This window comes from Pelodiscus sinensis, chromosome 6 (assembly GCF_049634645.1).
Source record: "Pelodiscus sinensis isolate JC-2024 chromosome 6, ASM4963464v1, whole genome shotgun sequence".
In the NCBI taxonomy this organism is placed as follows: domain Eukaryota; kingdom Metazoa; phylum Chordata; order Testudines; family Trionychidae; genus Pelodiscus; species Pelodiscus sinensis.
The window spans coordinates 50,205,027-50,231,466 of record NC_134716.1 but is presented as its reverse complement, the minus strand read 5'-3'; the positions used below and the strand labels follow the sequence as shown (position 1 = coordinate 50,231,466).

At 41.3% G+C, this 26,440-nt stretch overlaps 2 protein-coding genes across 2 annotated transcripts in view; both read left to right on the top strand.

Annotated features, from left to right (window-relative positions):
• Window positions 1–6,036, top strand: part of ADAMTS19 (ADAM metallopeptidase with thrombospondin type 1 motif 19) — a 221,669-nt gene extending 215,633 nt beyond the window's left edge. Inside the window, exons 22-23 of the mRNA XM_014577964.2 lie at window positions 138–315; window positions 4,806–6,036. Of these exons, the coding sequence (XP_014433450.2) occupies window positions 138–315; window positions 4,806–4,957 (330 nt within the window). The 3' untranslated portion in view covers window positions 4,958–6,036. The remainder of the gene's footprint in view (window positions 1–137; window positions 316–4,805) is intronic.
• Window positions 6,037–10,080: 4,044 nt separating this feature from the next.
• MINAR2 (membrane integral NOTCH2 associated receptor 2) lies at window positions 10,081–25,323 on the top strand. Its single transcript, XM_006131899.4, has 3 exons — window positions 10,081–10,844; window positions 23,262–23,507; window positions 25,135–25,323. Exons 1-3 carry the CDS (start codon window positions 10,680–10,682, stop codon window positions 25,312–25,314), a joined length of 591 nt encoding a protein of 196 aa, XP_006131961.2. The 5' UTR covers window positions 10,081–10,679; the 3' UTR covers window positions 25,315–25,323.
• The last annotated feature ends 1,117 nt before the right edge of the window (window positions 25,324–26,440 follow it).

Below are 26,440 nucleotides of genomic sequence, written 5' to 3'. Positions count from 1 at the left end.
ATGAAACTATGACTCTGCCTGAAATCCCACCCTCCTCTGATACCAAAACTTCCATTGATTTAGGTCAGGATTTCACTCCAAATTTTTACAGAAAAAATACAGAATACTGAACCATGCCTTTCTTCTTTCTGTTGCAGTGTTCCATTACCTGTGGCAAAGGAATGCAGTCCCGAGTAATTCAGTGCATGCACAAGATCACAGGAAGGCATGGCAATGAATGTTTTTCTTCAGAAAAGCCTGCAGCATACAGACCTTGCCATCTTCAACCCTGCAATGAGAAAATTAATGTAAACACAATCACATCGCCCAGGTTAGGTAAGCAGAAAAACAATTGACAGTGCAAAAGTTATCTTTTTATGTCTTTCCTTATGAAGTAAAACAAGGATCCTGTGATTAAAAATACCACGGCTGGGATTTAGGAGATATAGATCACATCCTTATATCTCCTGTAAAATGATTTGTCACTTTAGGCATGTTAGTTTTTAATACCTCTGTAGCTTTCCCTGTATATAAATAGCAGATAAAATACTTTGTAGTGGGTTTATGAAGCTTAATTCATAAATGTTTGGAAAACACTTAGCTGTCCATAAATGGGATGTGGTATTGAATTCCATCCTACTATTGTTACTCAACATCAACATGTAAATACATTTTTATTGGTGTTAGAAATGTGTTTAAAACAAACTATTTTTTCTGATTAATTGCACCACATATTTTTCTAGGGTTGAGAAAATATATAAAGTTTAATTTCCTAAGTTTTCCAAACAACAGTCTCATGGTCCTTAAAAGACCAAGAACACTGTTTTAAGAGTTTGTACAAATGGTTCTTTTATGCAGATCACTAGGTCTGCCCCTGATTATATTGGGCAGCAGAGATTAAGTCTTCAACATAAAGGGGTCTGAAACAAACTCACTGGGACCTTTTGAAAGTTTCTCAATTCTGTTTCCTATTAGAAAGTATGGAATAAATTCTTCTACTGGTGTAGAGAGAGATCTGTTAACCCTACCAGTTATCCTCCAAGTAAAATCCCTAATGGAGTTTTAATGAGGTTCTTACTATCAACTCCTCAGAATATCAGTCTGAGCTTTGAACATCTTTGGGATATATTCAAAGATTTGCAATAGGCCAGTACACACTTTCCAGAAGATTTTTTTAAGAGCTCTTGTTAGAGTAAACCCTCCTGTCAAATAAATTATTCCTTCATGGAAAGCAAATCTAATGTTTCAGCCTTTCTGTAATCCTCCCTTTGAGCTAATGAAGGGAATTCCCCTTTGAAATTGGAACCCTTAAATCATATTGTTGCCACTGACTCAGCTTGCTTGATGACTAAGATGACAGCTGTGGATTAAAGACCTGCTTATATAATATTTCATAAGGGCAAAGCTGTCCTTCATCTTTTATCTGTCTTTGTTTGCCCGACAATTGCCCAACTCAGGGGTTCCCAACAACCACGCGAGGCCGAGAACTGCTAGCTGCTGGGCTGCGGTGGCTCCGGAGGCCAGGGCCCGGGTGTACTACCCAAAGTCTCCCCTCTCACTGCACCTGTTGGGAGAGGCATGTCCTGCCCCTCCTGTCAACCAACCAGTGCCGGGTAGGGGCAAGGTCTCCTCCCAGACATGGAAGAGCAGTTTGCTGCATGGTGGGAGGGCCGCGCAGAGCTCAACACGGAAGCCTTGGAGAAGTTGCAACATGGGCAGCACTGCTCAGCTGGCAGTTGGGAGGTAGCGCAGGGCTAGGTGAGAGTGGGGCAGGCACTGAGGGCACCGGCGACAGGCCTAGTGCTGGGGAGGCTCTGGAGGTGAGGGGAATCTAAGAGGTGGGGGAGGCTGACACTAGGGGGCACTGCGGTATCCAGGGTGGGGAGCTAGCACTGGGAGACTCTGGGAAAGGGGCTAAAATTGAGGACTGGGGGCTGGCACTGGGAAAGGTTCTGGGGATTGGGTGCAATGGGCATCTGGAAACAGGAGGCTAGCATGGGGGGGTCTGGTGGTGGAGGGCTCTAAGAGTCAGGGATCTGGAGCTGATGTGTTTGGAATGGGTGGCTGGCGCTGGGTGGGCTCAGGGAGTTGGAGCGTACCCCAGCTCCGTAGAGCTGGCCTCACCATGAGGTGAACTGAGGCGTCCGCCTCAGGTGCCAGACTGTGTATGTGTGGGGGGGGGGGGGAAGGCGGGGGGCGCCACTAGGACCCAGAGTGTAGAAAATTGTGTCTGCTGCTGGTGCAGCGAGGGGTCATTTGAGCTCCCTGCCTCAGGTACAAAATGTTATGGGCTGGCCCTGCAGCTCCGGCCCCCAGAGCTGCCATGAACAGCCTGCCGCATGGCAACTGCTGGAACTGAAGCTGGCTATTTGTGGCGGATCTGTGGGCTGGGGCTTTTGGGAGACCAGGAACATTTTATTTGCAATAAATGAATATGCAAATATGCAAATAAAATATTATCCATTCACCAAAAGCTTGTGAATGGGTTTGCCGATCCACAGTATAAAAAAGGTTGGAAACCTGCCAGCATCAGAAAACATTGTCCACTCAGTGAGACAGAGGCATTTCCCTGTCTCAATTCTGAGACAGGCCACAAAGTTCTGCTTACATAAATACACAATGTAGAAAATTCATGTTGATTTAAAATTTAAAATGAATGTAATGTATTTGAAGGACCAACGGGAGGGAGTGAGGCCTCTAAAGCTGAGTTATCTGAGGAGATAAGGGATAGCTCTGATGCTCGCAACCTCAAAGTCAACCTTATCTAATAGGTGTCAGAGCCAATTCTCCCAGACACATAGAGGCAATAATGCTTGCCTTATGTAGACCTGCCATTTGGGATTCCAGATATATTTTTACCAGGCAGTATATACACTGATGCTTCTTCAGATACGTCTTTTGACATCTGTTTTAGTTTCTGTTCTCCCCCACGCCTGCAGGGGAATGTGAGTTGCACAGCTCTTATCTCATCTGAGCCTAACCTTGTCACCTCCAGGAATATCTAATCCATCTCTAATACCAAATTATTTTTCTGTTCTAATATTATTTGCACATTTGATTATATGTATTATATATTTGTATTTTAATAGTGCTTGGAGGCCCTGTAAGAGAGTGGCTTGCCCCTTAAGGGTTGGAGGGCTGAGGCTAGCTGACCCTTATCACTAAAGAGGTACTTCTGGGTTGGATCAGGGAATTCTTTGAAAATATCAGCATGAAGCTGCAGGTGTGGCTAACAAAATGAAGTCTGGCCCAGAGCTCCAGGCAGAAAGGTGGAGCAGACAGGGACAAAGGGAGAGCTCTGTGCGAATGTCTACACAACAATGAAAAAGCCACAGCTGGCCCATGCCAGGCACCTCGGCCATGCCAGCTGCAGGCTGTGGGTCTGTTTCATTGCTGTATAGGCTTCTGTGGTCAGTCTGCAGCCTGGACTCTAAAGAGTCCCTGAGGAATGGGAGGGCCTGCAAAGTGGCCCCTGTCCTTGAGGGATGCGCAGTAACTGGCCATCTTACTATAGACCCCAATTAGGGATCAGGGTCTCATTATGTGAGGCATTATATAGATGGGAAGTGAAAGGTCAGATTGTATCCCATGAAGCTTACAGTCTTAGTTACAACATGCTGGACAGAACAGGTGGACAGAACAAACGAGCAAGGAGTAAGGGTGGGTGAGGCAACGGTGCTTTGAACATGTTTTGTATGGTAAGTACTACTTAGAGCTCACTGCCTGCCTGATCATTATCTGCTGATAGAGTTGTAAAGACATCATGGAGTCTCAAGGAGGGGTTTCTAAGGCAAATGGGCTAGCAGCTTTTTAGATATTATATTGATGGGATGTGCACAAACAGCCATAAGGGAGTAAGTGCAAAAGTTTTTGAAGTAGAAGGGTTTTGAATGGTGGGAACATTGGCAGACTGAAGGCGGTAGTCAGAGTCATTAATACATTAATGGAACGTCTAGGTAGGGTGGGGCTAAGTCATGAAGGGTCCTAAACATAAGGAAGAAAAGCTTGGGTTTGACACAGTAGAGAAGCGGGGACTCAAAGAGGATGGTATGCTCAGCGATAAGCGGGAAGATAATCTTAGCAACATCATTTAGAGCGGAGCTGAGAGGGCAAGGTTGCAGTTTTCCAAGCCACAGAGAAGGAGATTGCAGTAATTATGATATGTATAGACAAGTATAATGTGTTATTCCTGAAATCTCTCTCTCCCCCCCCCCTCGCCCCACCGATAGTCATTACTAATGTATTACAGTATCAATTTTTCTAGATAAAAGGTATTTGTTTATGCTTTTGCAATTGTTAGCTTGAAATTGTGCCACCCTGTAAGTGTGTGGCATCTATCCCAGGGAAACTGTGGAGTCTACTTAGCTGGTCCTCAAAAATTCTATCTGTTAAAATATTGGAAGCGTGTCACCACATTAGGATATTTTTCCTTGTGTTGAAAAGTAAACTAGCTTCACCTCACCCATCCTTTCCCACTGACAGAGCTTCCATGCCCTTGGAGCTTCCTTTCCTCATTTCTGCCTTCCTGTGATGTGTCCCAGTGTTCTCTTTCCATGCCTGCTGGCCACTTCCATATCAGTGACCCCGGTAGCTTCTTTTACTCAATCTAGCTCTTGGTTCCCAACACAATGGAGTCACTAGCAGGGAGTCACTTGTGTCAGAAGCCCTTAGATATCTTAAGGACACCTCTGCTACTTGATTCTGTACTAGCAAATTTAGTAATAGGTAATAATAAAATGAAGGAACATTATACTCTGGCTTAGTTATACAATGAACTATTTGTGTGTATAGATGAATAGCTGTGCTTTTTGTATGTTGTTTCACAGCTGCTTTAACATTCAAGTGTCTGGGAGACCAGTGGCCTGTATATTGCAGAGTGATACGAGAGAAGAACCTCTGTCAGGACATGAGGTGGTATCAACGTTGCTGTGAGACATGCAGGGACTTTTATGCGCAAAAAATGCAACAAAAGAGTTGACCTCTGGCAGGCTGGCTGGCTCTCAGCTCTTTGCAATCTCATTATTTATACACACACACATACACACACACGCGCTTCTTCAGACCAAATATTATCAGATTACATATAATTTAATCAAATTAATTTATTTTTTGCCTGCCAGACATGCTTTATTGTTTTGGTTACAAATCCTTCATGTTTTATCTTCTGAGGTTTTCATAATTTTTATATGAACAATTTTGGATACATATACAGGTATCAGAATTTTTTTAAAAAAATAGTATTTTAAATGTTTATTTGCAATAGGGTCATCTCTCTGTTGCGAAAAAAACCCCATTGTGTTATCTTGAATTTATTTTAATTTAGCTGAATAGGTTTGCTGTGTTTGGAAATAAAGCCAATTTTTTTTATTTTAATTTTTTGGCATTCAGAGTCAGAATGACCTTGTTTATTTTGCAACAGATGTTGAGGTGACTAAGCTAACATTGTTGAACAGGCTATTACAGAATGTATTGTGAAAGCAGTTTCTCTTTGAGTTAGAGACATACTGTAGGAGAGAATCTACTGTAGCATATAACCTATGATAAACAAAAAAATCAAAATAGCAAAGTAGAGATTTCGATTGTGCTCATGAACACATACTTGAACACAAGTATTGAATCAATGAAACACTGTAGAGATTTACACTGAATCACTGTTGCACTGTTTGAGGTAGTGTAGAGAAACACAAGTTCTAGAATTTGTTCCATCCTATGAAACCACATGTCTGTACTGTTTTAACATGTCACTTGATTTTAAATGTTTTCAACAAAAGACCCATGCCTCTTTATGCCTTTGTCTGCCCTCTTTTCAGTTCTACAAATGCAAGAGTCCTTGCTCCTGACACTTGTATGCATAATCTGTTAAACCTTTTCCACTGAGGACTTAAAAGATAGCTTTGTGATACTGTTTTAGTTTCATCCTTGTTTTATGAAAGTCTTTATACAAAAAATGTTTTACAGTTTTGTGAAACATTGCAAAACAGCTAACATTTTCCTTATGAGAAAATATTGTACATGATTCACATGACTTTTACATTTTCAATAAAAAAATAAAACCTCTTTATTTGTATTTTTGCTGTTTTGTACATCTGAAATATTGCTGGGCTTGTTTCAGACAGAGGGAGAGAGAAGAGCTTATGTCATCATCCCCATCCCTGCCTGTATACTGCAAGTAATTGGGACTGAACAACATAAAGGGACTCTAAAACCCATAGACTTGATGGGGAGAAGTCCCACAGTTCAAGGGAGAGGAAGACAGCTACAGGCTGTCTCCTGAAAACCCCATTGCAAACTAGCTGTAGGAGGAATGTTTTGGCCATGGGAGTGGTTGAAGCTGCTGTTCGTAGGCAGTCAGGGATGCATCAAAAAAATTACCTTTGGGCTGACACCAAGGGTGTGTCTAGACTACATGGCTCCATCGACGGAGCCATGTAGATGAGGCAGGACGACAAAGGGAAATGAAGCTGCGATTTAAATAATCGCCACTTCATTTAAATCAAAATGGCCACTGCGCTGTGCCGATCAGCTGTTTGTCACTTACAGGATCTGCCGACAAAGGGCTCTGGGGTCGGCAGATCCCCGTCTAGACTACCGCGCTGTGCCGACAAACAGCTGATCAGCACAGCGCGGTGGCCATTTTTATTTAAATGAAATGGCGATTATTTAAATTGCTGCTTTATTTCCCTTGTCGTCCTGCCTCATCTACGTCGCTCCGTTGACAGAGCCATGTAGTCTAGACGTACCCCAAGGATGGAAAATTTCAGAGGCAAATGACAATATTTTCTAAATATGAGTGAAATCAAGGGTTATAATCTAAGCTTAGCTGAAACTTCAGTTTCAGCTTTTATTTCTTCAGTGGATGTAATACTTGATATATGTGCAGTCTTCACCTTGGAAGTCCTTATGTGTTCGCATAGTGGTCATGCTTTGTATTTTCTTCTCTGAATGAATTTAAAAACAAGTAATGTATATTTTGTTGATGCATTTTATTTAAATTCTTCTGTTTAAATAAAAAAATACAGATCCTTTTACCATTTTATTTTAAAAAACAGGTTGAAGGTTTTTTTAAAAGAATGTGCTGGATTTGTAAGCCCAGATACGATTATTTCAAACTGTGCTGTTGCCTTAAACAATACTGCTATACCTCAGAAATCTGACTGATAGCTGGAAGCAACTTCCAGGTGTACACAGTGAGGCAGTTGTAATCTTCTACCACTAGATAGTCACAACAGAATTTACTCGGTTCTAACAATCCCTGTCTATTCACAAGTTTTCCTTCCAATCTGATGAATATATGTATAGTGCTTCAATCCATGTCAACTATCCAGTTACTTCTATTTGGAGGGGCCAGCAAAAGGCCTGTTGCTAATTAAATCCCATTCAAACCCTATTTGGATTAATATGATTAAGTAGGATTTAAGCAGTGCATAGGGCTTGTACTAATCTTCTATACACGAGGGAATTTCACCCCCAGTGCATACTAGTAAAGCACAGCCCTGGCCAAAAGTACAGTAATTACCACTTATTCCACCTTTCTGACAGGTAGAGTACTTCTGGAATTTTAGTTGCAGCTGCTCTGGGGGAGCATTTCCATTCTCTTTTATCCCCAGTGAGTACAAGGGAAGCAGTGTCCTTTCGGTTATTTCTGTGCAAAAGGATTCTTGGTCAAAAGAAAAGTAAATTCAACATTTAATGTAAAGTAGCAAATTAGAGCTAAAATTTAAAAAAAACCTAACAAACGCTGGGATCCGCATCTGAGCAACCTAGAAAAATCTATGTCTGGGAGATATGGCAGAGGATTTATGTGCTCCTAAAAGATGGAAGGGGCTGTCAATGAAGGCATTTAACAGCACTAATCACCACACTCTTGTGTGAAATAGAGCAACATAGCAGTGTACAACTATTAAACTAAATCAATAACTTCATGAATTTCACAATCTCTAATCTAGCAGTTTATTCTATAGCATTCCATGGCTTCCATATAATGCCCTTCAATGATGCAAAGAAAAAGGCAAGGTGGATATGCTAGAGCACTCTTTGGAGTACCATGAAAGGAGACATAAGCCCTTTCTCTTCAAGGAGTTAGTGGCATGAGAATCCAGACCCCAAGAAATGTCAAGTGCCACTTTTAGGGCTGCACCGACCCCATTCTGAAGAACTGCATTCTGCTAAAACCACACTAGAAGCTGAGTAGAGGAATAATAAATGATTCAGTCACGTGTTGTATTTAATCATTCATCACAACCAACCATGCTGTCCTGCGGGGAGGCAGCAACACCTCTTTCCTGTGCAACTTCACAGAGGTATTTGAAAAATTTAGTCAAACCACTTTTCAGTGCCATTTTGAAGTGCAATTTTGCTCAGAGTAGTAATTGCAGTACAGCCTGAGCTGCTCTACAAGTCAGATTATTCAAATTGTACCTAGGGTTGCCAGGTGTCCAGTATTGAACCGGACAGTCCAGTATTTTCACCTCCTGTCTGGTAAAAAAATTCAGAAAATACCGGACACCTAAAATGTCCAGTATTTTCTGATCTCTTCCCAGCCAGGAGGCAGAGGAAGGCAAGATTTTAGGGCCAAAAAGGGGTCCCCTCCTTTTTTTGTTCAGTATTTTTTCAGAAACCATCTGGCAACCCTAATTGTACCCTCACAGCAATGAAATTGAGGCTCTGTTTAGCTATTTATATAGGTCCCAATCCTGCAAGTGACTAATTGCCCTACCAGTGCTTAGTTAAGGGGAGCTGAGGATGCTCTCATGCCTAAAATTAAGCACTAACTTGAGTTAAATTGAAGTTAATAGCACTAGTCATAGGCTTAACATTATGCGCAGTTACATACAAAAGCAGGGCCTACAAGAGTAAAATTATTCAGGCAGAAAGAAACTATGTTACTTGACTTACAACCAATCATAATCAAGCAATATTGCTCCACTACTGCCCACTACAGAATTAAAAAGTTCAGAAAATGTGATCAAATAAATAAATGTTGGAGGAAATCATAGGCACTCAATGAGCAAAAAGAAGGTGAAACATCTTAATTCTTTGTTACAAATTATTCATTTGATACCAGTAGCCCTGCATTATTAAAAGTGAAAAATTGTTGCTATTACAACTGTTTTCCTTTTTTCTGTTTCATTGATCGTTGAGAATGAGAATTAATTAGTAAGTATAACTTTTATGCTTTAACACAATTCTGCAAAGTCCTTGTAATCACCACAAATGTGTAACCCAAAATAGTTTTCATAAATGTTTTTTTTTTTTTTAAAAAAGAGTGTGAAGGAGCAAATAAATGGCTACCAGGCACAGCACGGATTAAAGAAAACCTGTGGATTCAGCTAGCCCAACAGCCAATGCCTGGCTTGGAGAGGGGAGAAAAGAAAGGAGCCTAGCTCAATCAGGAGCTGTCTGATGAAGAAGCAGGTGCTCTCCCTGTGCCTGCCAGAAGGCACATACTCGACCTGCCTGCCAACGTAGCCACTGGAGTCTTCCTCTGTCAAGGGGAGTCTGCAAACAAGCCCCAATTGTGGAGAAATTGGACTAGCAGGGTCATTCCCAGACAAAATGATTTACATACAGAGCAGCTCAGGAGAGCTGGTTCTGACCACACATAGCTGGGAGCAGGATCTATCTTCCTTGTTTATGGGTGGGAGCAACCCAGACTGTGGGTCAGGACCCGAGGGAAAAGGAGGGATCAGATCTCCTATAGCCCCTAACCAACAATCTGCTTGGCCACAGGAGCCGCTATCAGAAAGAGATGAAGGTATTTCTTTTTAAGTGTTATTGTTGAAAAAATAAAAAAGTTTTGCATCTTGTCCTTCCATTTTGGCAAGAACATCTGAAATAAAATCCAAGAATTAGAAATGTGAATTTGAATCAAAACAAAGGGTGAAAGCGTGGTATTTTTTAATAACCTCTACTGGTTATGGTTGTCCTTGCTCAGTCAAAATCCAAGTGACTTAATAAAATATGACATACTGAAATAAAGTCAAACTCTGAAATACAATACAAACATCACAGATACAATAATGAAAATTAAGTGCTTGATTTTATACTGTTAAGTCAATGAGAGTTTTCCACTTACTTGAAGAAAGATCAAGCTCCTAAGGAACGCTTGCTGTATCAATAGATGAAAAAAAAATCTAATATTCCCCATGTTAAGGAATAAGTAACAGATGAAATAGCTCTTTGATCTGAGAATGCGTATGTTACTGTTTTAACATCAAACTACTGTGCTGAACTGCATGACAAAATCAAATGAGTTAGTATCCCTGGAGAAAATTGCCAAAGGACTTGCGCCATCCCTTTGTGGTATGAACTGCCTCTAATTAGCTGAGAAGGAAATACTGTAAGCCTGAGATCTTTGGCAGGTCATTTAAGGAAGTGCTGGTATGCATTTAAGTGTCTCATGCATCTAGTCACTGATACTCTGTTAGTTTTAATGAGCACATATACATCTATCAAAATGGACCTAGACCTTGAAAACTTAAGCTAGGCACTTAAGAAAGCATGTCTTGCCCACTATGCTGCTTCTAAATTATTTTTTATCATTGGTAGATGATATAAGTGAGCCTACACCAGACAGGGGTTAGGTAGAGTTTCAGACAACTGCAGGATCTTTTTTCACATCATTAATAATAGAAGGGGCATGCAGTAGTCAGGAAGCAGGAGACCAGGCTGTTTTTATTATTGCTGAACAAGAGGGGAACATGGACTTCTCTGTTTTGCCAAACAACAACCACCCTGACAAATTCCTTCAACTAGAAGTGAAGTCTTTAATGAAAAACTCTGCCTTTCTACAAGCCAGCCTAGCAAAATTTCCAGAAGCAGCTTTTCCAGGAGCACAACAATGGCACAACAAAGTCTATTTACAGGTAAGGGCTAAAGACCTGAATGTTTGATTTGTTCCCCTATTATTCCACACACATTTTGTGGTTCAGAAACAAATGAAATTTGGGGTTGAGTCTTTTGCTGCGGTTGCCAATATATGTCGCTGATACTGCACCACTGATGTCAGTGAAAGTTTTGCCACTGACTTCAGTGGGAGAGGAATCAGGCTGTATGAGAACAATTGTCCTGATACATGTACTCAAACCCTTCCTCTGTTATATAGCTCTACACCGGTTAGTACTTGCACTAACCTGCTGCCTCCTAGCTATGGTATTTTTTAGCATTTCCTGGTATGTGCATGAATTACATTGTGCAGGTATGAGGTAATCCATATGCAGAGCCCCTTCTTTCAGAGGAAACATCCAAGCCTACTTTTATTAAACAAGGTTAGCTGTTATGGACCCATCACTGAATACTTTTAAAAGGATTAAAACTGTTGAAAATATTTTCTCTGAAAATGGCATATTCCTCATAATCCCCCTGGAGAGAATTCTCCTGAAACTCATTCCAGTACCAGGATGGCCATCTCACAGGGAAACTACTCAAGTCATCACTTTCCACTGAAAGCGAATTAGAGTGTTGTTTTCCAAAACGTTAACCCTAAAGCACAAACTCTCCTTTTCATCATGTTCATTCATAGATCCAAGTAGTTCAGCTAAAGCACTGAAAGCACAGTGCACATTTTTATTTCTCTTTTCTGCCAATGAGCAAATAAAGAGGAACTAAACACCTGATGCATTCCAGACTTCAAAATAAGCATGATAGCACAGTGCAGAGGCAATGGTTTATGATAAACAGGCTAATCGATGGGTAAGTTAGGGCGTGTCTACACAGCACCCTTACCTTGAAATAGCTTATTTTGAAATCTGGCACTGTTTACACAGTGTGAAATTTTGAAATAAAGCGCTATTCCAACAAATCTCGTAACCCTCATGGAATAAGGGCTACAGGGACGCCAGAATAGCATTTCCATTATTTTGAAATCTATTTCAAAATAACGGACACGTTTAAAGACATGGAATTGCTATTTCAGGATACTTGCGGTATCCCAAAATAGCGCCGCTGTCTAGACGTAGCCTTAGTTAATTCAGAAAAAGGAGGGGTGTGTTTCAGTTATGAACAGGTGGCTGTGATTACAGACTCCTAAAGTCATTAAACATTGAGTGTAGCTGAAATTCCCAGTCCAAAAAAAAATCATTTTCTTTGAAGAAAAGTTGTTATTCAGGCCTTCCTGAGTAAAGTGACTGTTCAGGCACGTATCTGTGTGCTTCTTAGGATGTTTATCATGAGATCATTCAAACTGAAGCCACGTAAGTGCCTATGTGTCTCCTTTAGTGTTTTAATTTATTCCGTTATTTAAGGTGGCCTGCTAAAAGTAAATTTTATTTCAAAGCAAAAGGTTTTGGTTTTTTTTCCACTTTCTAGTTCAGTGTCTGGCAGAGTGACTATTCATTACCTCTTATTGTATTGTTTGTCATATAGCTAGTAACTAAAATAATTTTGGTAATTTCAGCGCCCCATGTACCAACTGTGATATATCTCAGTAGGTCTGGCTCAGTCCCCTGTAGTTCTCTTCTGTTCTCTAGGATCAGTGACAACTGTAACCAGTGAACAGCCAGTATCCTTCAAGCAGAGTATTATGTATCAGATCAAAACCATTTCAGAGATAACATATTTAAGGCAATAAGCCAGCCCATACTAATGCTTGTTTTTCCCTAAGGCAACTGCCTTAGCAGAGTCTCTCCCTATGCCAGCCTGTCCCCCTGGATAACTTTTAGTGAGTAACCCATCCTCTTCTTCCTTGAGAAGCTTTTTCATAAATCTTTAGTGTTCTTTTGATCTCAAGGCTCCCAGCTCTGGCAAAATAACACTTGCAATTTGTTGGCTACTGTCATCTTGAAGCTAACTGCAGGACTCATTGTCTTCCAAGTGTTTATTTGAGGTTGCTTACCTAGAGAGCCATGGCGTTCCTTTCCTGTTTGTTCTTCCCACAGCAAACCTCTCCCCCTCCTTTAAGTTAGGTTGATACATTCATGCTGGGAATGCTAATAAACTACAATAGCTGTACAGTAACTTGACTTCAGTGACAAGGTCACTTGCAAATACTCAAGACAGACAAGATGGATGAGGTAATCTTTTATTGGACAAACTTCTATTGCTGAGAGACACAGGCTGAGAGAGAATTTTGTCCAATAAAAGATATTACTTCACCCACCTTGCCTCTAAGAGCCTGGGACTATCACAGGGCTGGAGGGGGGGGGGGGGGAGTATCCATGAAATGTTAATAGATTGAAAAGGAGTCTGTATGCTCAGAAAGGTTGGGAACCACTGCTCTAAGGTGTATAATGAATTCATTGCTTTGCACAGAATTAACTCATGCTAATTATTTGCTAATATAATTGTTGCCCTGCCATCTACTCTCATTATTACTGTGGAGTTCGTGATGAAGCAATTCTTGGCAAGCTGTGGAGTACTTGAAATTCCCTGGACCTCTGTCAGTTTGATTTTAGGCCTAGCTAGGTACAGACAGCCCTTGCCTCTTTCATTAATTATCTCTTCCTGCCAATTGACAAAGACCAAGTGCACACACTGACACTTTCACATTTACCACCTGCTTTTCTGTCCATTGATCATGAGGCTTTTTTGGCATAGTTGTGGACACTGACAAGGATAGATGAAGTGGTGCTTTAATTGCTCCGTTCCTTCCTCTTGAGAGGGCCCAGATGGTATAATGCTGCATAATTGTTATTCTGTCCCCAGGGTTCGTTCATGTGAGGTGCTGCCAATGTTCCATTCTGTCACCCTACCTTTTCGGTTTGTATTTGAGGCCACAAGAGGAGATGCTGAACTGATCTGGGCTGCATTGTCACTGATATGTTGATGACACTCAGTACTACATCTGTTTTTCATTGGACTCCGCCAGGGAAGTCTCTCAGCACTCCAATGTTTAGCCAAGATTGGGGCCAGGATTAGGACTAGCTGGCTGAAGTTCAATTCAGACAAAATGAAGGTGATGCTGGTAGTCTGTGTGTAACAGCTTTGTAACAGAGATGGAGAAACTGACATCTGGCCCCTTATTAGGTACAGTTTCTTCACATTTTCTTAGCGTAGGTTGTATTCTATGAGCTTCTTGAATACCCAGATAGTCAAAGTGCAGCTGTAGTCAAGAGCATTCTGTAGTCACCTATGATTGGCACAAAGATTGCAAGCTTCCCTCAAAGTAGGAAACTTTGTCGCGGTTATTATCACCTCTGTCACCTCTGGACTGCATTTCTGTAATGTTGTCTACATGGGGCAATCAACAAATAAGATTTTCCTCCACAGAGGAAACTCATGTAAGTTATGGCCCAGTCCAATCCCACCATAGGCGTAAAAGTTAAGGTCAGCCATGCCATAGAAATCAGAGGGCCTCAGCAAGCTCAGGGGAAGGAGGTAACATGGGAGCAAAGACTGTTAACTAAATATTATTATAATTTAGTCAAGTGACCAACTATGTGAGATCCTGATGTAAAAACATCTGTTAAAGGGTGATATATAGAGAGCAAACAGAATTTGACTTACAATATGCACAATCACCTATTATGTAGAAATCCCTCTAGGCCCTACTTTTAGTAAAATGGGCTTGAGACCAAGTTTCTACTTTAATTCATGATTTCCTGGTTTTGATATGTAATGATCTTTACTTTCATACATTTTTTTCATGGTAGGAATAGACAAAAACATGCAGAAACTGTTCAAAATGTCCTAATGATTTATAAATGAGAACTAAAATTACCTATCATGCAATGTGATAAAACATTTCCTAAATAAATAGATCACATTGTAGATTATACCATGAAATAATACAATTACTAGATTGGATTAGAAACTTCATGACCACTATCTCTATACCAGATCTCTGCCCTACTTTGAGGTGGGCAAAGTATTCACAATGAAAAATTGGACAAAGACTATTACTATTTATGTTGGCAAGTTATCTGTTAGGAAAATACTTCAAGGTTTGCAGATTTGTTCAATGAATATTAGGTGAATGCATTTAAGACTGTGGCTTTCTCATCAATTCTTTGCTATAATGGTGGCTATATATTCATTGATCCCAATTCACTCTTGTGTGCAGAGACACCTAAGTCCTATGCTCTTATTTCTGTTTTAATTCCCATCAATTCTGAATCCACAAAGAAATGGCTTTTCAAGATTGCTTCCCAAGCGCATATATATATATATATAATGTATATAATCTATAGTTGTAGAATTGAACATCTGTACCAGGATTCACAATGCTTTTGTGAACATTCTTATGAACACAATTTGATTAGAATGAAAGTTTGCAAAGTTCATAGAAGAGGTTATGAGTGAATATTTGTAATATTTTGTATATATTTACCCAGCGCCAATCCCCCTCCTCCTCCTCCTATTTCTCTGCTTCTTGGGTGCATAATCTTTTTTGCAGGATGCCTGCTAGTTCCCTGTTTTATTATCCTTTAAACCTAAACTACTACTTCTATGAGGTAGCATCTTTCTTTCCTAGTCTCTGTTTTAAGGGCTGCATCTATTTCCAACTCTCCAAGGGTATGTCTATACTTGCAGCCTAATTCAAACTAGGGCTGCAAATATAGGCATTCGGAGTTGCAAATCAAGCCCAGGATTTAAATATCCTGCGCTTGATTTGCATGTTCCCAGTCGGGCGCCATTTTTTTTTAAATGTACAAGCCCGGACTAACTGCCCACGGCTACACGCGGCAGGGAAACAGGCGTTTGAAACAAAGCCCTATTTCTACCTGTTAAACCTCATTGGTGCCTGGCCAGGAACATGCAAATCAAGTGCAGGATATTTAAATCCTGGGCTTGATTTGCAATTTCAAATGCCTACATTTGCATCCCTAGTTTGAATTAGGCTGCAAGCGTAGACATACCCAAGATAATACACTCTGGCTTGACAGAAATTGAACCAATTATCCTATCCTCATTTGGAAATATTTTTCATTGAAAACAACCTTTTTTAAATGCAACATTGTCAAGGCACATTCTTTGCTTAATATTTTAGCCTGGGCAGAATGACCATCCCACTGGTGAAAGTGCATACTTTCTTTAACGTAAGGTCCTCCTATTTTTTTTTTAAAAAAAGGCTTCTGAAGTGATCCCTGTAATTAGAGGTCAATCTGCCTAATTTCATTACAGGCAAATTGGTGGAAGCTATAGTAAAGAACAGAACTATCAGATGCATAGATGAACACAACGGGGAAAGGTCAATATGGCTTTCATAAAAGGAAATTGTGCTTCACCAATCTATTAGAATTAATTGAGGGGGTCATCAAGCATCTAGACAGGGATATTCCAGTGGCTATGGTGTTTTTAGTCTTCCAAAAAGCTTTTGAAAGGGTCCCTTTCCTAGCCCTCTTGAGCAAAGTAAACTGTCATGAGATAAAAGGGAAAGTCCTCTCATGGCTCAGAAGTAAAAAACTGAAAGCAAAGGTTAGATTTTCACAATGGAAAGATGTGAACAGCAGAATATATGCTGTGACCGATGCTGCTGAACATATTCATAAGTGATCTGGAAAAAAGGAGCAAACAATACAAAGTCTGCAGACAATACAAAATTACTCAAGATAGTTAAGTTCAAAGCAGACTGTGAAGAGCTACAAAGGGCTCTCCAAAGCTGGGTGACCGGTCAACAAAGTAACAGATTAAATTCAATGTTGAAAAATGCAAAGTAATGCACACTGGAAAACACGATCCCAAATATATATACACCATGCTTATAACTTTGCAAGAAAGGGATCTTGGAATCATAGACAGTTCACTGAAAATATCTGATCAATATTTAGCAGCTGTTAAAAAAGCTAACAGAATATTATGAATAATTAAAAAAGAGATAGATAAACAGAAAATATCAGAATACCACTAAAATCCATGAATCTTGAATACTGAGTACAGTTTTGGTTGCCCCATCTCAAAAAAGATATATTAGAACTGTAAGATTTAACCAGCATTGCCTGGGGGCTGGAGGAGGGGGGCTTCGTAGGTTGGCCTAGGGATGTAAATGAGTAGTCAAGTAGTTGACTACCCAATAAGCCTAGGCTTATCAGGTAGTCAAGTCAACTACTCGAATTCCCCCCCCACACACACACACACTTGCTGCCTCTGTATCAGAGGCAGCAAGGGGCGGAGGAGCAGAAACCAGTACAAGGGGGAGCTTGCTTAAAAGCACGTTCCTCCAACACCATCTCCATGGTACCAACTCCCCCCACCCCCATCAGTGGCAGCAGTGGGGGCCAGGAGAGGCAGCTGTTAAGCAGCTCTTGTCCACAGCAGCCTAAGTTGGCCATGACCACAGGCTTCTCCAGCGGCAGCCCCTGCTGTCCCCGGGTGTCCCAGCTATCCACTGGGACCCCCCAAAGATAGGGGCTGCTGGACCCTGAGCAAGCCTGGCTCAGCTCCAGCTCATGCTGGGTCCAAGACTGCTGTGGCTCTGCATTTTAAATGTAGTAAGAGCCAGCCCAGCTCTTACCACATCTAAAATGCAGAGCTGCAGTGTGGGATTGCCCCTGGACCCGGAGCCCAGACTGAACCAGGCTTGCTTAGTCCTGACTCACACCAGGTCTTGGACATACCCCTGCTGGAGCTCTCCAGTTTAAATGTACTAGGTAGCTGGGCTGCTTGTGCATGCCACTCCTACAACATTTAAACTGCAGAGCCACATTGGGGGTAGCTCCTGGACCTGGCACAAACTGGGACTGAGCGCCTTCCCTTATTGACTAATCCTGTAATCAGTACAAATTGTATCGACTACACAATTAGCCAGTTACCTGCCTCTTAACATCCTTAGGTCGGCCAGGCGTGGCCACACTGGGTAGCGTGGGCTGTGGCTCTTTGGGAGGAAAGGCATCGCTGCACTGCCCAGTGCTGGTGGTGCTACGGGAAGCAGACGGCATGGTGGCAAAGTTGGCAGGGCTTTGTGCACACACACCCCACTCTGGGGCAGGAGTTTCAGGGGGAAGGTGTTTGGGGCAGGTGCCACTTACCTGGGCCTGTGGTCAGCAAGATGGCGAGCTCCTCCACAGCTGGCCCCTGCCCAGGTCACTCCCTTCCTGGTGCAGCTCCCCCAGTGATCACTTTGCAGTATAGTGTCCTTCCAAACAGCCCCCTCCCTTTCCATGTTTTGGAAAACAATCACTTTCCACGTATAATTCATTTTCCTGGCAGAACCAAACCCTAACTCAAGGGTGGGGAAACTTTTCTGATCAGAGTCCGCTGATCCACAGAAAAATCAGTCAAGCCCAGGCTAGTAGATTTAGCATGGGGACTGGAGCGCCAACACAGACTCACCAATGCTGAAGGGGAGCCCTGAGCCTCAGGTGCTGGGATGTTGTGAAAACCAAAATTGTAATTGGTTCAAAAAAGACTGGGAATTTATCTATCGGTGGAAGGTGACACAATCCCATACTCTGGGGTTCCCTAATACTCTGTCAGAAACTAGGACTGAACAACAAAGGATGGATCACTCAACACTCACTCTATTTTGTTCACTCCTTCTGAAGCACCTGGCACCAGCTGCTGTCAGAAGACAGGAGAGTGGGCTAGATGGACCATTGGTCTGACCCAGTTGGCCATTATAAATCTTATGTTATGTTCTTCAAGTTTATCCATCTAGCAAGCCTGCAGGAAGCATCATGAAAGTAACTGAAGAATTTTAAATAAGAAACAAAGTAAAATACAGGCAGCAAGAAATGACAATTTGAAATGCCAGCATAACTAACAACAGGCCAGCAGAAGCCAGTCTCTAGTGCCAGCTGTAACAGTGATATGGGAATTATGTGAAAGTTAATTACTGACATATGGTAACTGCAGTGAGCTAACGCAGGGGCTGGAGTAATTGGGGATCCCTTGCTCTCTAAAACCAGAGCATGATGATCATAGACACGATCTATATCATACCTTGCATGCACACTATAGACGGTATCTTGTCACTCTGCCATGCTTAATTCTTAGTACATGGGAGAATAAGATTGTCAGAATAATGTTTCTCATTTCCCGCAATGATGAATGGGTAATTAGTATATATTAAATCTCTTTATTTATCCCTCAGAAGGTTGGAAAAAGATGTCATGTTTTGCTTGCCTCTGAAATCTATTTTGGGCAAATGAACTTTAAAACTGCTTAGAGCTTTTATGAAGGTGAGGGGGAGTATTTGGTAATCTGTTTTGATCACTTCTCTGAGGGTTTTTTTTAAAATTCATCTGTTTTAAGATTTAATTTTAACTCATTTCCAATGCTCCCTATTATGCAGTCTCCAATCCGGGCTCACACTTCAGCTGTCTCAAATCGAAGTTCATAGTCCAAAGAACTGTTAAGAAACTAGGAGAGAAATGTTATTTTCTAACCAGGATAGTTCCATTTGTACTGCACATATGCTGTAAGAGCAATTCTGGGACTGCTTTAGGACAGCAAGGAATTTATTTGAGGGATGTGATGAATGTATCATAAATGTGTCTTCCAGGGCTGCAAGAATTCATTTAATTCAAAGTAGCAGTGGAAAGGGAATTGCGGTGAACTGAAATGGTGCTGTTCGGGTTTCCAGTAACAGCATACTGAGATTTTCTTATCCCTTAGTGATTATTGGCCTACACAATATCAACAGCTTACAGCTCTGCTAGCTCTTGGAGAGCTTTGGGCTTCTACAGTGCTTGCACCAGCAGAAATCTACCCCAGCCTAATATGGGGCTTTTAGATTGCTCAGATGTTAATTAGTTCCTCTTAACAAAGCTGGTGGAGGGAATTAAACAGTCAGACTATTTAGATTGGCTGGGATAAGCAGTCAATTACCCGTTCAACTCAAGGCTGATAAAGAGGTAGGAAGGAAGTCAGGGCTAGGTGAGCCTAGTTACATGGAAACATTGGTAAAGAACTTAGAATCATAGAATACTAGGACTGGAAGGGACCTTGAGAGGACATCGAGTCCAGTCCCCTGTCCTCATTGCAGGACCAAATACTGTCAAGACCATCTCTGATAGACATTTATCTAACCTACTCTTAAATATCTCCAGAGATGGGGATTCTACAATCTCCCTGGGCAATTTATTCCAGTGTTTGACTACCCTGACAGTTAGGAACTTTTTCCTAATGTCCAACCTAAACCTCCCTTGCTGCAGTTTAAGCCCATTGCTTCTCGTTCTGTCATCAGAGGCCAAGATGAACAAGTTTTCTCCCTCCTCCTTATGACACCCTTTTAGATACCTGATAACGGCTCTCATTTCCCCTCCCAATCTTCTCTTTTCTATACTAAACAAACCCAATTCTTTCAGCCTTCCTTCATAGGTCATGTTCTCTAGAACTTTAATCATTCTTGTTGCTCTTCTCTGGACCCTCTCCAATTTCTCCACATCTTTCTTGAAATGTGGTGCACAGAACTGGACACAGTACTCCAACTGAGGCCAAACCAGCACAGAGTAGAGCAAAAGAATTACTTCTCATGTCTTGCTCACAACACACCTGTTAATGCATCCCAGAATCATGTTTGCTTTTTTTGTAACAGCATCACACTGCTGACTCATATTCAGCTTGTGGTCCACTATAACCCCTAGATCCCTTTCTGCCGTACTCTTTCCTAGACAGTCGCTTCCCATTCTGTATGCGTGAAACTGATTGTTCCTTCCTAAGCGGAGCACTTTGCATTTTTCTTTATTAAACTTCATCCTGTTTACCTCGGATCATTTCTCCAATTTGTCCAGATCATTTTGAATTATGACCCTATCCTCCAGAACAGTCGCAACCCCTCTCAGCTTGGTATCATCATAATAAGCATACTTAATAAGCATTCTTTCTATGCCAATATCTAAATCATTGATGAAGATATTGAACAGATCTGGTCCCAAAACAGACCCCTGTGGAACTCCACTTGTTATACCTTTCCAGCAGGATTGAGAACCATTAATAACTACTTTATGAGTATGGTTATCCAGCCAGTTATGCACCCACCTTATAGTAGCCCCATCTAAGTTGTATTTGCCTAGTATATTGATAAGAATATCATGCGAGACCGTATCAAACGCCTTACTAAAGTCTAGGTTTACCGCATCCATTGCTTCTCCCTTATCCACAAGACTCGTTATCCTATCAAAGAAAGCTATCAGATAAGTTTGACATGATTTGTTCTTTACAAATCCATGCTGGCTGTTCCCTATCACCTTGCCATCTTCTAAGTGTTAACAGAAGATTTCCTTAATTACTTGCTCCATTATCTTCCCTGGCACAGAAGTGAAACTAACTGGTCTGTAGTTTCCTGGTTTGTTCTTATTTCCCTTTTTATAAATGGGCACAATATTTGCCATTTTCCAGTCTTCTGGAATCTCTCCTGTCTCCCATGATTTTCCAAAGATGATAGCTAGAGGCTCAGATACCTCCTCTATCAACTCCTTGAGTATTCTAGGATGCATTTAATCAGGCCCTGGTGACTTGCAGGCATCTAACTTTTCTAGGTGATTTTTAACTTGTTCTTTTTTTATTTTATCTTCTAAACCTACCCCCTTCCCACGAGCATTCACTACGTTAGGCATTCCTTCAGACTTCTCGGTGAAGACCAAAACCAAGTAGTCATTAAGCATCTCTTCCATTTCCATGTTTCCTGTTACTGTTTCTCCCTCCTCACTGACCAGTGGGCCTACCCTGTCCTTGGTCTTCCTCTTGCTTCTAATGTATTTATAAAAAGTCTTCTTGTTTTCCTTTATTCCCATAGCTAGTTTGAGCTAATTTTGTGCCTTTGCCTTGCTAATCTTGCTCCTGCATTCCTGTGTTGTTTGCCTATATTCATCTGTTGTAATTTGTCCTACTTTCCATTTTTTATGACTACTTTTTTATTTTTAGATCATGCAAGATCTCGTGGTTAAGCTAACGTGGTCTTTTGCCATATTTTCTATCTTTCTGACGCAGCGGAATAGCTTGCTTTTGGGCCGTTAACAATGTCCTTTTGAAAAACTGCCAACTCTCCTCAGTTGTTTTTCCTCTCAGTCTTGATTCCCAGAGGATCTTACCTATCAGCTCTCTCAGCTTACCAAAATCCGCCTTTCTGAAATCCATTGTCTCTATTTTGCTGTTCTCCCTTCTACCCTTCCTTAGAATTGTGAACTCTATGATTTCATGATTACTTTCACCCAAGCTGCCTTCCACTTTCAAATTCTCAACCAGTTCCTCCCTATTTGTTAGGATCAAATCTAGAACAGCTTCCTCCCTGGTAGCTTTTTCAACCTTCTGAAATAAAAAGTTGTCTCCAATGCAATCCAAGAATTTATTGGCTAATCTGTGCCCCGCTGTATTATTTTCCCAACATATATCTGGATAGTTGAAGTCCCCCATCATCACCAAATCTTGGGCTTTGGATGATATTGTTAGTTGTTTAAAAAAAGCCTCATCCACTTCTTCCACCTAGGTAGGTGGCCTGTAGTAGACTCCTAGCATGACATCACCCTCGTTTTTAATCCCTTTTAGCCTAACCCAGAGACTCTCAATACTTCCGTCACTTATGTCCATCTCCACCTCACTCCAAGTGTGTTCATTTTTAATATATAAGGCAACACCTCCTCCCTTTTTCCCGTCTATCCTTCCTGAGCAAGCTGTACCCTTCCATACAAACATTTCAATCGTGTGTATTATCCCTCCAAGTTTCTGTGATGCCAACAAAGTCATAATTGTACTTATTTATTAGCACTTCCAATTCTTCCTGCTTTTTACCCATACTTCTCACATTTGTATATAGGCATTTAAGATACTGATTTGACCTTGCCTCCCAGTTTTGCCCTGACTCTTCTTTCTCTCTGCCATGTGCATCTCAAGTCCTGAAGAACAGACTTAAAAAAAAATCATGGTGAGGATGTAAACAGACTGTTACACAGGAATATTTGTAGAAATAGTTGGAAATAGCGGAGAGAGCTTAAAATAAAAGGGCTCATTTTGTTTCTGTGGAGAATGAGGCAGGAGGGAAGCCAGGAGGGAAGCCAAATTGCATCCCAATGTTTTTGGCGTCCATCTCTAAAGCACTCTTGTCCTCACAACTGTGCTTCCACATCATATATTTCCTTTGTCTTCATCAGAACTGTAATTCTAAACCCAATTCTTATAGTAGTTATTTCATCACACTTGTTTTCTATGACAGACTTCTCTTCGAGCAGGCATTAACCATGCTGCTTCATACTGACAGCAGGGCATTAGACACTCACTGTGCACAGGTCCTCACTCCACACAAGGAGAAAGGCTGAACAAGAAGGAGAATCAGCTTCCTTCTCTCTTTCTAGACCAGAACATAAAGAATGTGCAGTTGTTATTTTAAAAGTTAGTTCTACTGCACAGTGTAAGGGCATCTGTGTCATGAGAAGAATGAGGCTGATAATCACTTTTGTTCTATTCTGCAGAGTGAAAAAAGAAATGTCTTTGAGTATCCTGGCTTAGAAGAGAGTGGGGTTAGCCCAGCAATGATTGACAAAACTCTTGGTAAACACATAACAACTGTCACCCTGAAATCCACCATCAAGCGCAATCCCTTGTTCACTGACACCCTAACTGATGATGAAAGAGAAAAGAGGAAAAAAATCCCTTCCTGGACTGTTCAAGACTATGACAAGCATTCACTGCATTCTAACTTGGCTAACTACTTGAAGGTATTGTACTGCAGACTCATACCTGAACAAATGCATTGTATTTACACTTGAACCGTGGAATGAAATGCTGTGCTTATTGGCTTGTGAGTCTCGTTTCAGAAGTAAATCTGAATATTTGTTTTGTAAGGACCCTATAGCAGCATGGATCCAATCATGAGAGAGGTAGGATTGTGTAGTAGTATGGTTTAAGACACTGATAATTGTAGTTCAATCCTGGCTATGCCACTGATGTCCTCTGTCACCTGTAGCAAGTCCCTTAATGTTTCTGTGCTTCTTTTTTTCCATCTTTAAAATGGATATAATAATATTTTCCTGTCTCTTACAGGGTATGTGGGGGAAAATTCACATTTGTGAGGTAGTAGAGGCTAGATCCACAGTGGGATTTATCTGCCTAACTCCCTTTTTCTGGGTGCTAAATCCAATATTGAGCCACTACTGAAATCCTCAAAAGCTTTGCCTAGCTGCTGCCTAATCCTGTAGGTATCTAAAGTCACTTGGCACTTGTGTTTCAAGTGGAAAAGTCCCCTAAGTGCCTAAATGTTTGCCAGTGCTCGTGCACACACCTGCCTACGTCCTGCTGCTGCTAATTTGCTTGGCTCTGAGCTCCCATTAGGCATTCCTCTGGCCTCACCTGTCTGCTGGTTTTGATCTGGTAGGCATCCTTAGAGCAAGCTTTTGCATATAAAAAGATAGCTGAGTCAAGGTGGTCCCCAGAAACCTTACCACTGACAGAGGAGACCTAGGAGTGAAGACCATAGTTTTCATCCAGGAACCTAGTTGTAGGACTCCAGCTGATTTCTCTGGCTGATTTGGAGCAGAGACTTGAACCACGTGTTTTGAGGGGGAGGGAGGAGGAATGTTTCAGTATTGCCTGTTGAAGCTTGTTCCATTTTTCATAAAATACTTAAATAGTCATTGGAGCAGGCCATGGAACCCAGGTTTTTCATACAAGTGCCCTAATCCCTGGGCTACAGACTCATCCACTCTGTGTCACTGGCCTAAGTCCTGCCTCTTTCCTCAGCAGTTCCTGGTGACTAATTCAGGTGCTCCTTGATGGCTTCTGTAATTCCATTCTCAGATGCCTCCCTCTCCTCATTCAGGGCTATGGATTCCATTAGGTGGTACCCAAGAGTTAGACACCCCAGCAGCTAAGCTATGCAGCCCTAAGAGATCATGTTGATGGTGGTCATATAAGAACCTACACAGATAAAGTATGCCTCCAATGTACTTTTTCAAATAATGTAACTTCTGATAACCACATCCCTGCCATCCCTATTCCTCTGCTTGTGGGGTAGTAAACATGTATTTTAGAGATTTTTTTTTACTGTTTTCCTTGCTGAAATGTGACTCAGATCAGCATTTGTAAACCAGGACCTCTGTATCATCATGAGAATATCAGGTGATTTCTTCTGATTCTCTATCACATTTAAGTGGCTGGTGTCCTACAACTAGGTTCCTGGCTGAAAACTATGGTCTTGTTAGTCCTCTGTGGGACAGCATTGTAGGGTTCAAGTGTCATTTAAAAAAAATTGAACTGTAAATTCATTAATACTCCTGCCTAGCTATGTTTTGGTGACTTTCTGTACAATACAGAGGAGCTGAGTTCATTTTCTGGTCTTTCTTTTAGGAAAACCCTAATGATCTACAGTTTTGGATGGGAGATATTTATACTCCTGGGTATGACACCTTGCTGAAAAAGAAAGAGAGAGAAAAGAAACATTCCAAATGCTGCCTAATCATCCTGCTTGTGGTATTCACTGTCTGCGTCTTGATCTCAATAGTTACCATTAGCATATTATTTACCTGACACAACTAAATCCACAGTGGTTTTCCAATAAATGTTTTTATGAAAATGATTTCCTGCCCTGATTTTATCTGATTTTCAAAGTTGTCATGAATGCAATTTATCTGAGATCTAAATTTTACAAAATCCCTGGTCAGCATAGAGAATTGGACCATGACAGAGATAAAATACACCGAGTATAACAGTGCCTGCTTTGTGTTATCTGTGTAATTCACAGCACTACTAATAAGATGCTCGTTTGATGACTTATTCTTCTGAACAGTGACTTGGGGCAGTTTCTGATCTCACATAGTGCATGTGGCTAGTTCATAGAAATATTTGCTACTATACTTGTCCACATACTATGCACAACCCCACATTTCACCTCCCCAGTTGTTATATCATAAGTATGACAATGTAGTATTCATGGTATTTCAATGTGTTTTACAAAGAAATACATTAAATACTAGTGATGACTTGTATCAGAGAACAAATTGCTGCAGCCACAGAGCATTCAGTAGTTATAACAGAGCTGTCCTAGATGTTGGGGTTATTCACTACACTTAAAAAAAAACCCACATAGGATCTTAAGCTTCCATGATTATTGTTACCATACACAAGGTCCCAATTTACTACTTCACTACTGGGTCACATCCCTCACGCAGTCACCTGTTAAAGCAACAGTGTCTATATTTTGTTAGATGCCATATTACAGAAGCTTAAGTTCTAGCATGGACGGTGCAAAGCAGATTCACACTGAAGGGGTTAAAGAATGAATTCGGTGTACATGATGTGGTCATTCCCAAACAAAGGGAACACCTGGAAGTGTTAAGAGAGTTCAAACACGTTGACTGTCTTTGAATTATTCAGGATAATGAACATACAAGCGAGGTTGACAAATATTGCATCACAACCTACTACACATGCACACTGGGAGGAGTAGCACATAAATTAGTTATATTCATTTCATGAAGTATTCTGTGTGCTCATAGGGCCAAATCCCTGCCCCAGGCCATGCCCTCTGTACGGTTCTCCAGCAGCACAAAGAGGAAGCAAAGGGGTCTGAAAAGGACGGCTGAGGATTGGTCTGCCAAAAGGGAATCTCCCCATGGCACTAAGGCTGAATAGCTGGCTTTGTGCCAGGTATTTC

Bases quoted from the DNA above. Each gene is read 5' to 3' on its own strand.
- MINAR2 (XM_006131899.4), top strand. From the start codon at position 10,680: ATGGACTTCTCTGTTTTGCCAAACAACAACCACCCTGACAAATTCCTT. The intron at 10,845-23,261 runs GTAAGGGCTAAA...TCTATTCTGCAG, and splicing joins ACAACAAAGTCTATTTACAG to AGTGAAAAAAGAAATGTCTT. The intron at 23,508-25,134 runs GTATTGTACTGC...TCTTTCTTTTAG, and splicing joins ACTTGGCTAACTACTTGAAG to GAAAACCCTAATGATCTACA.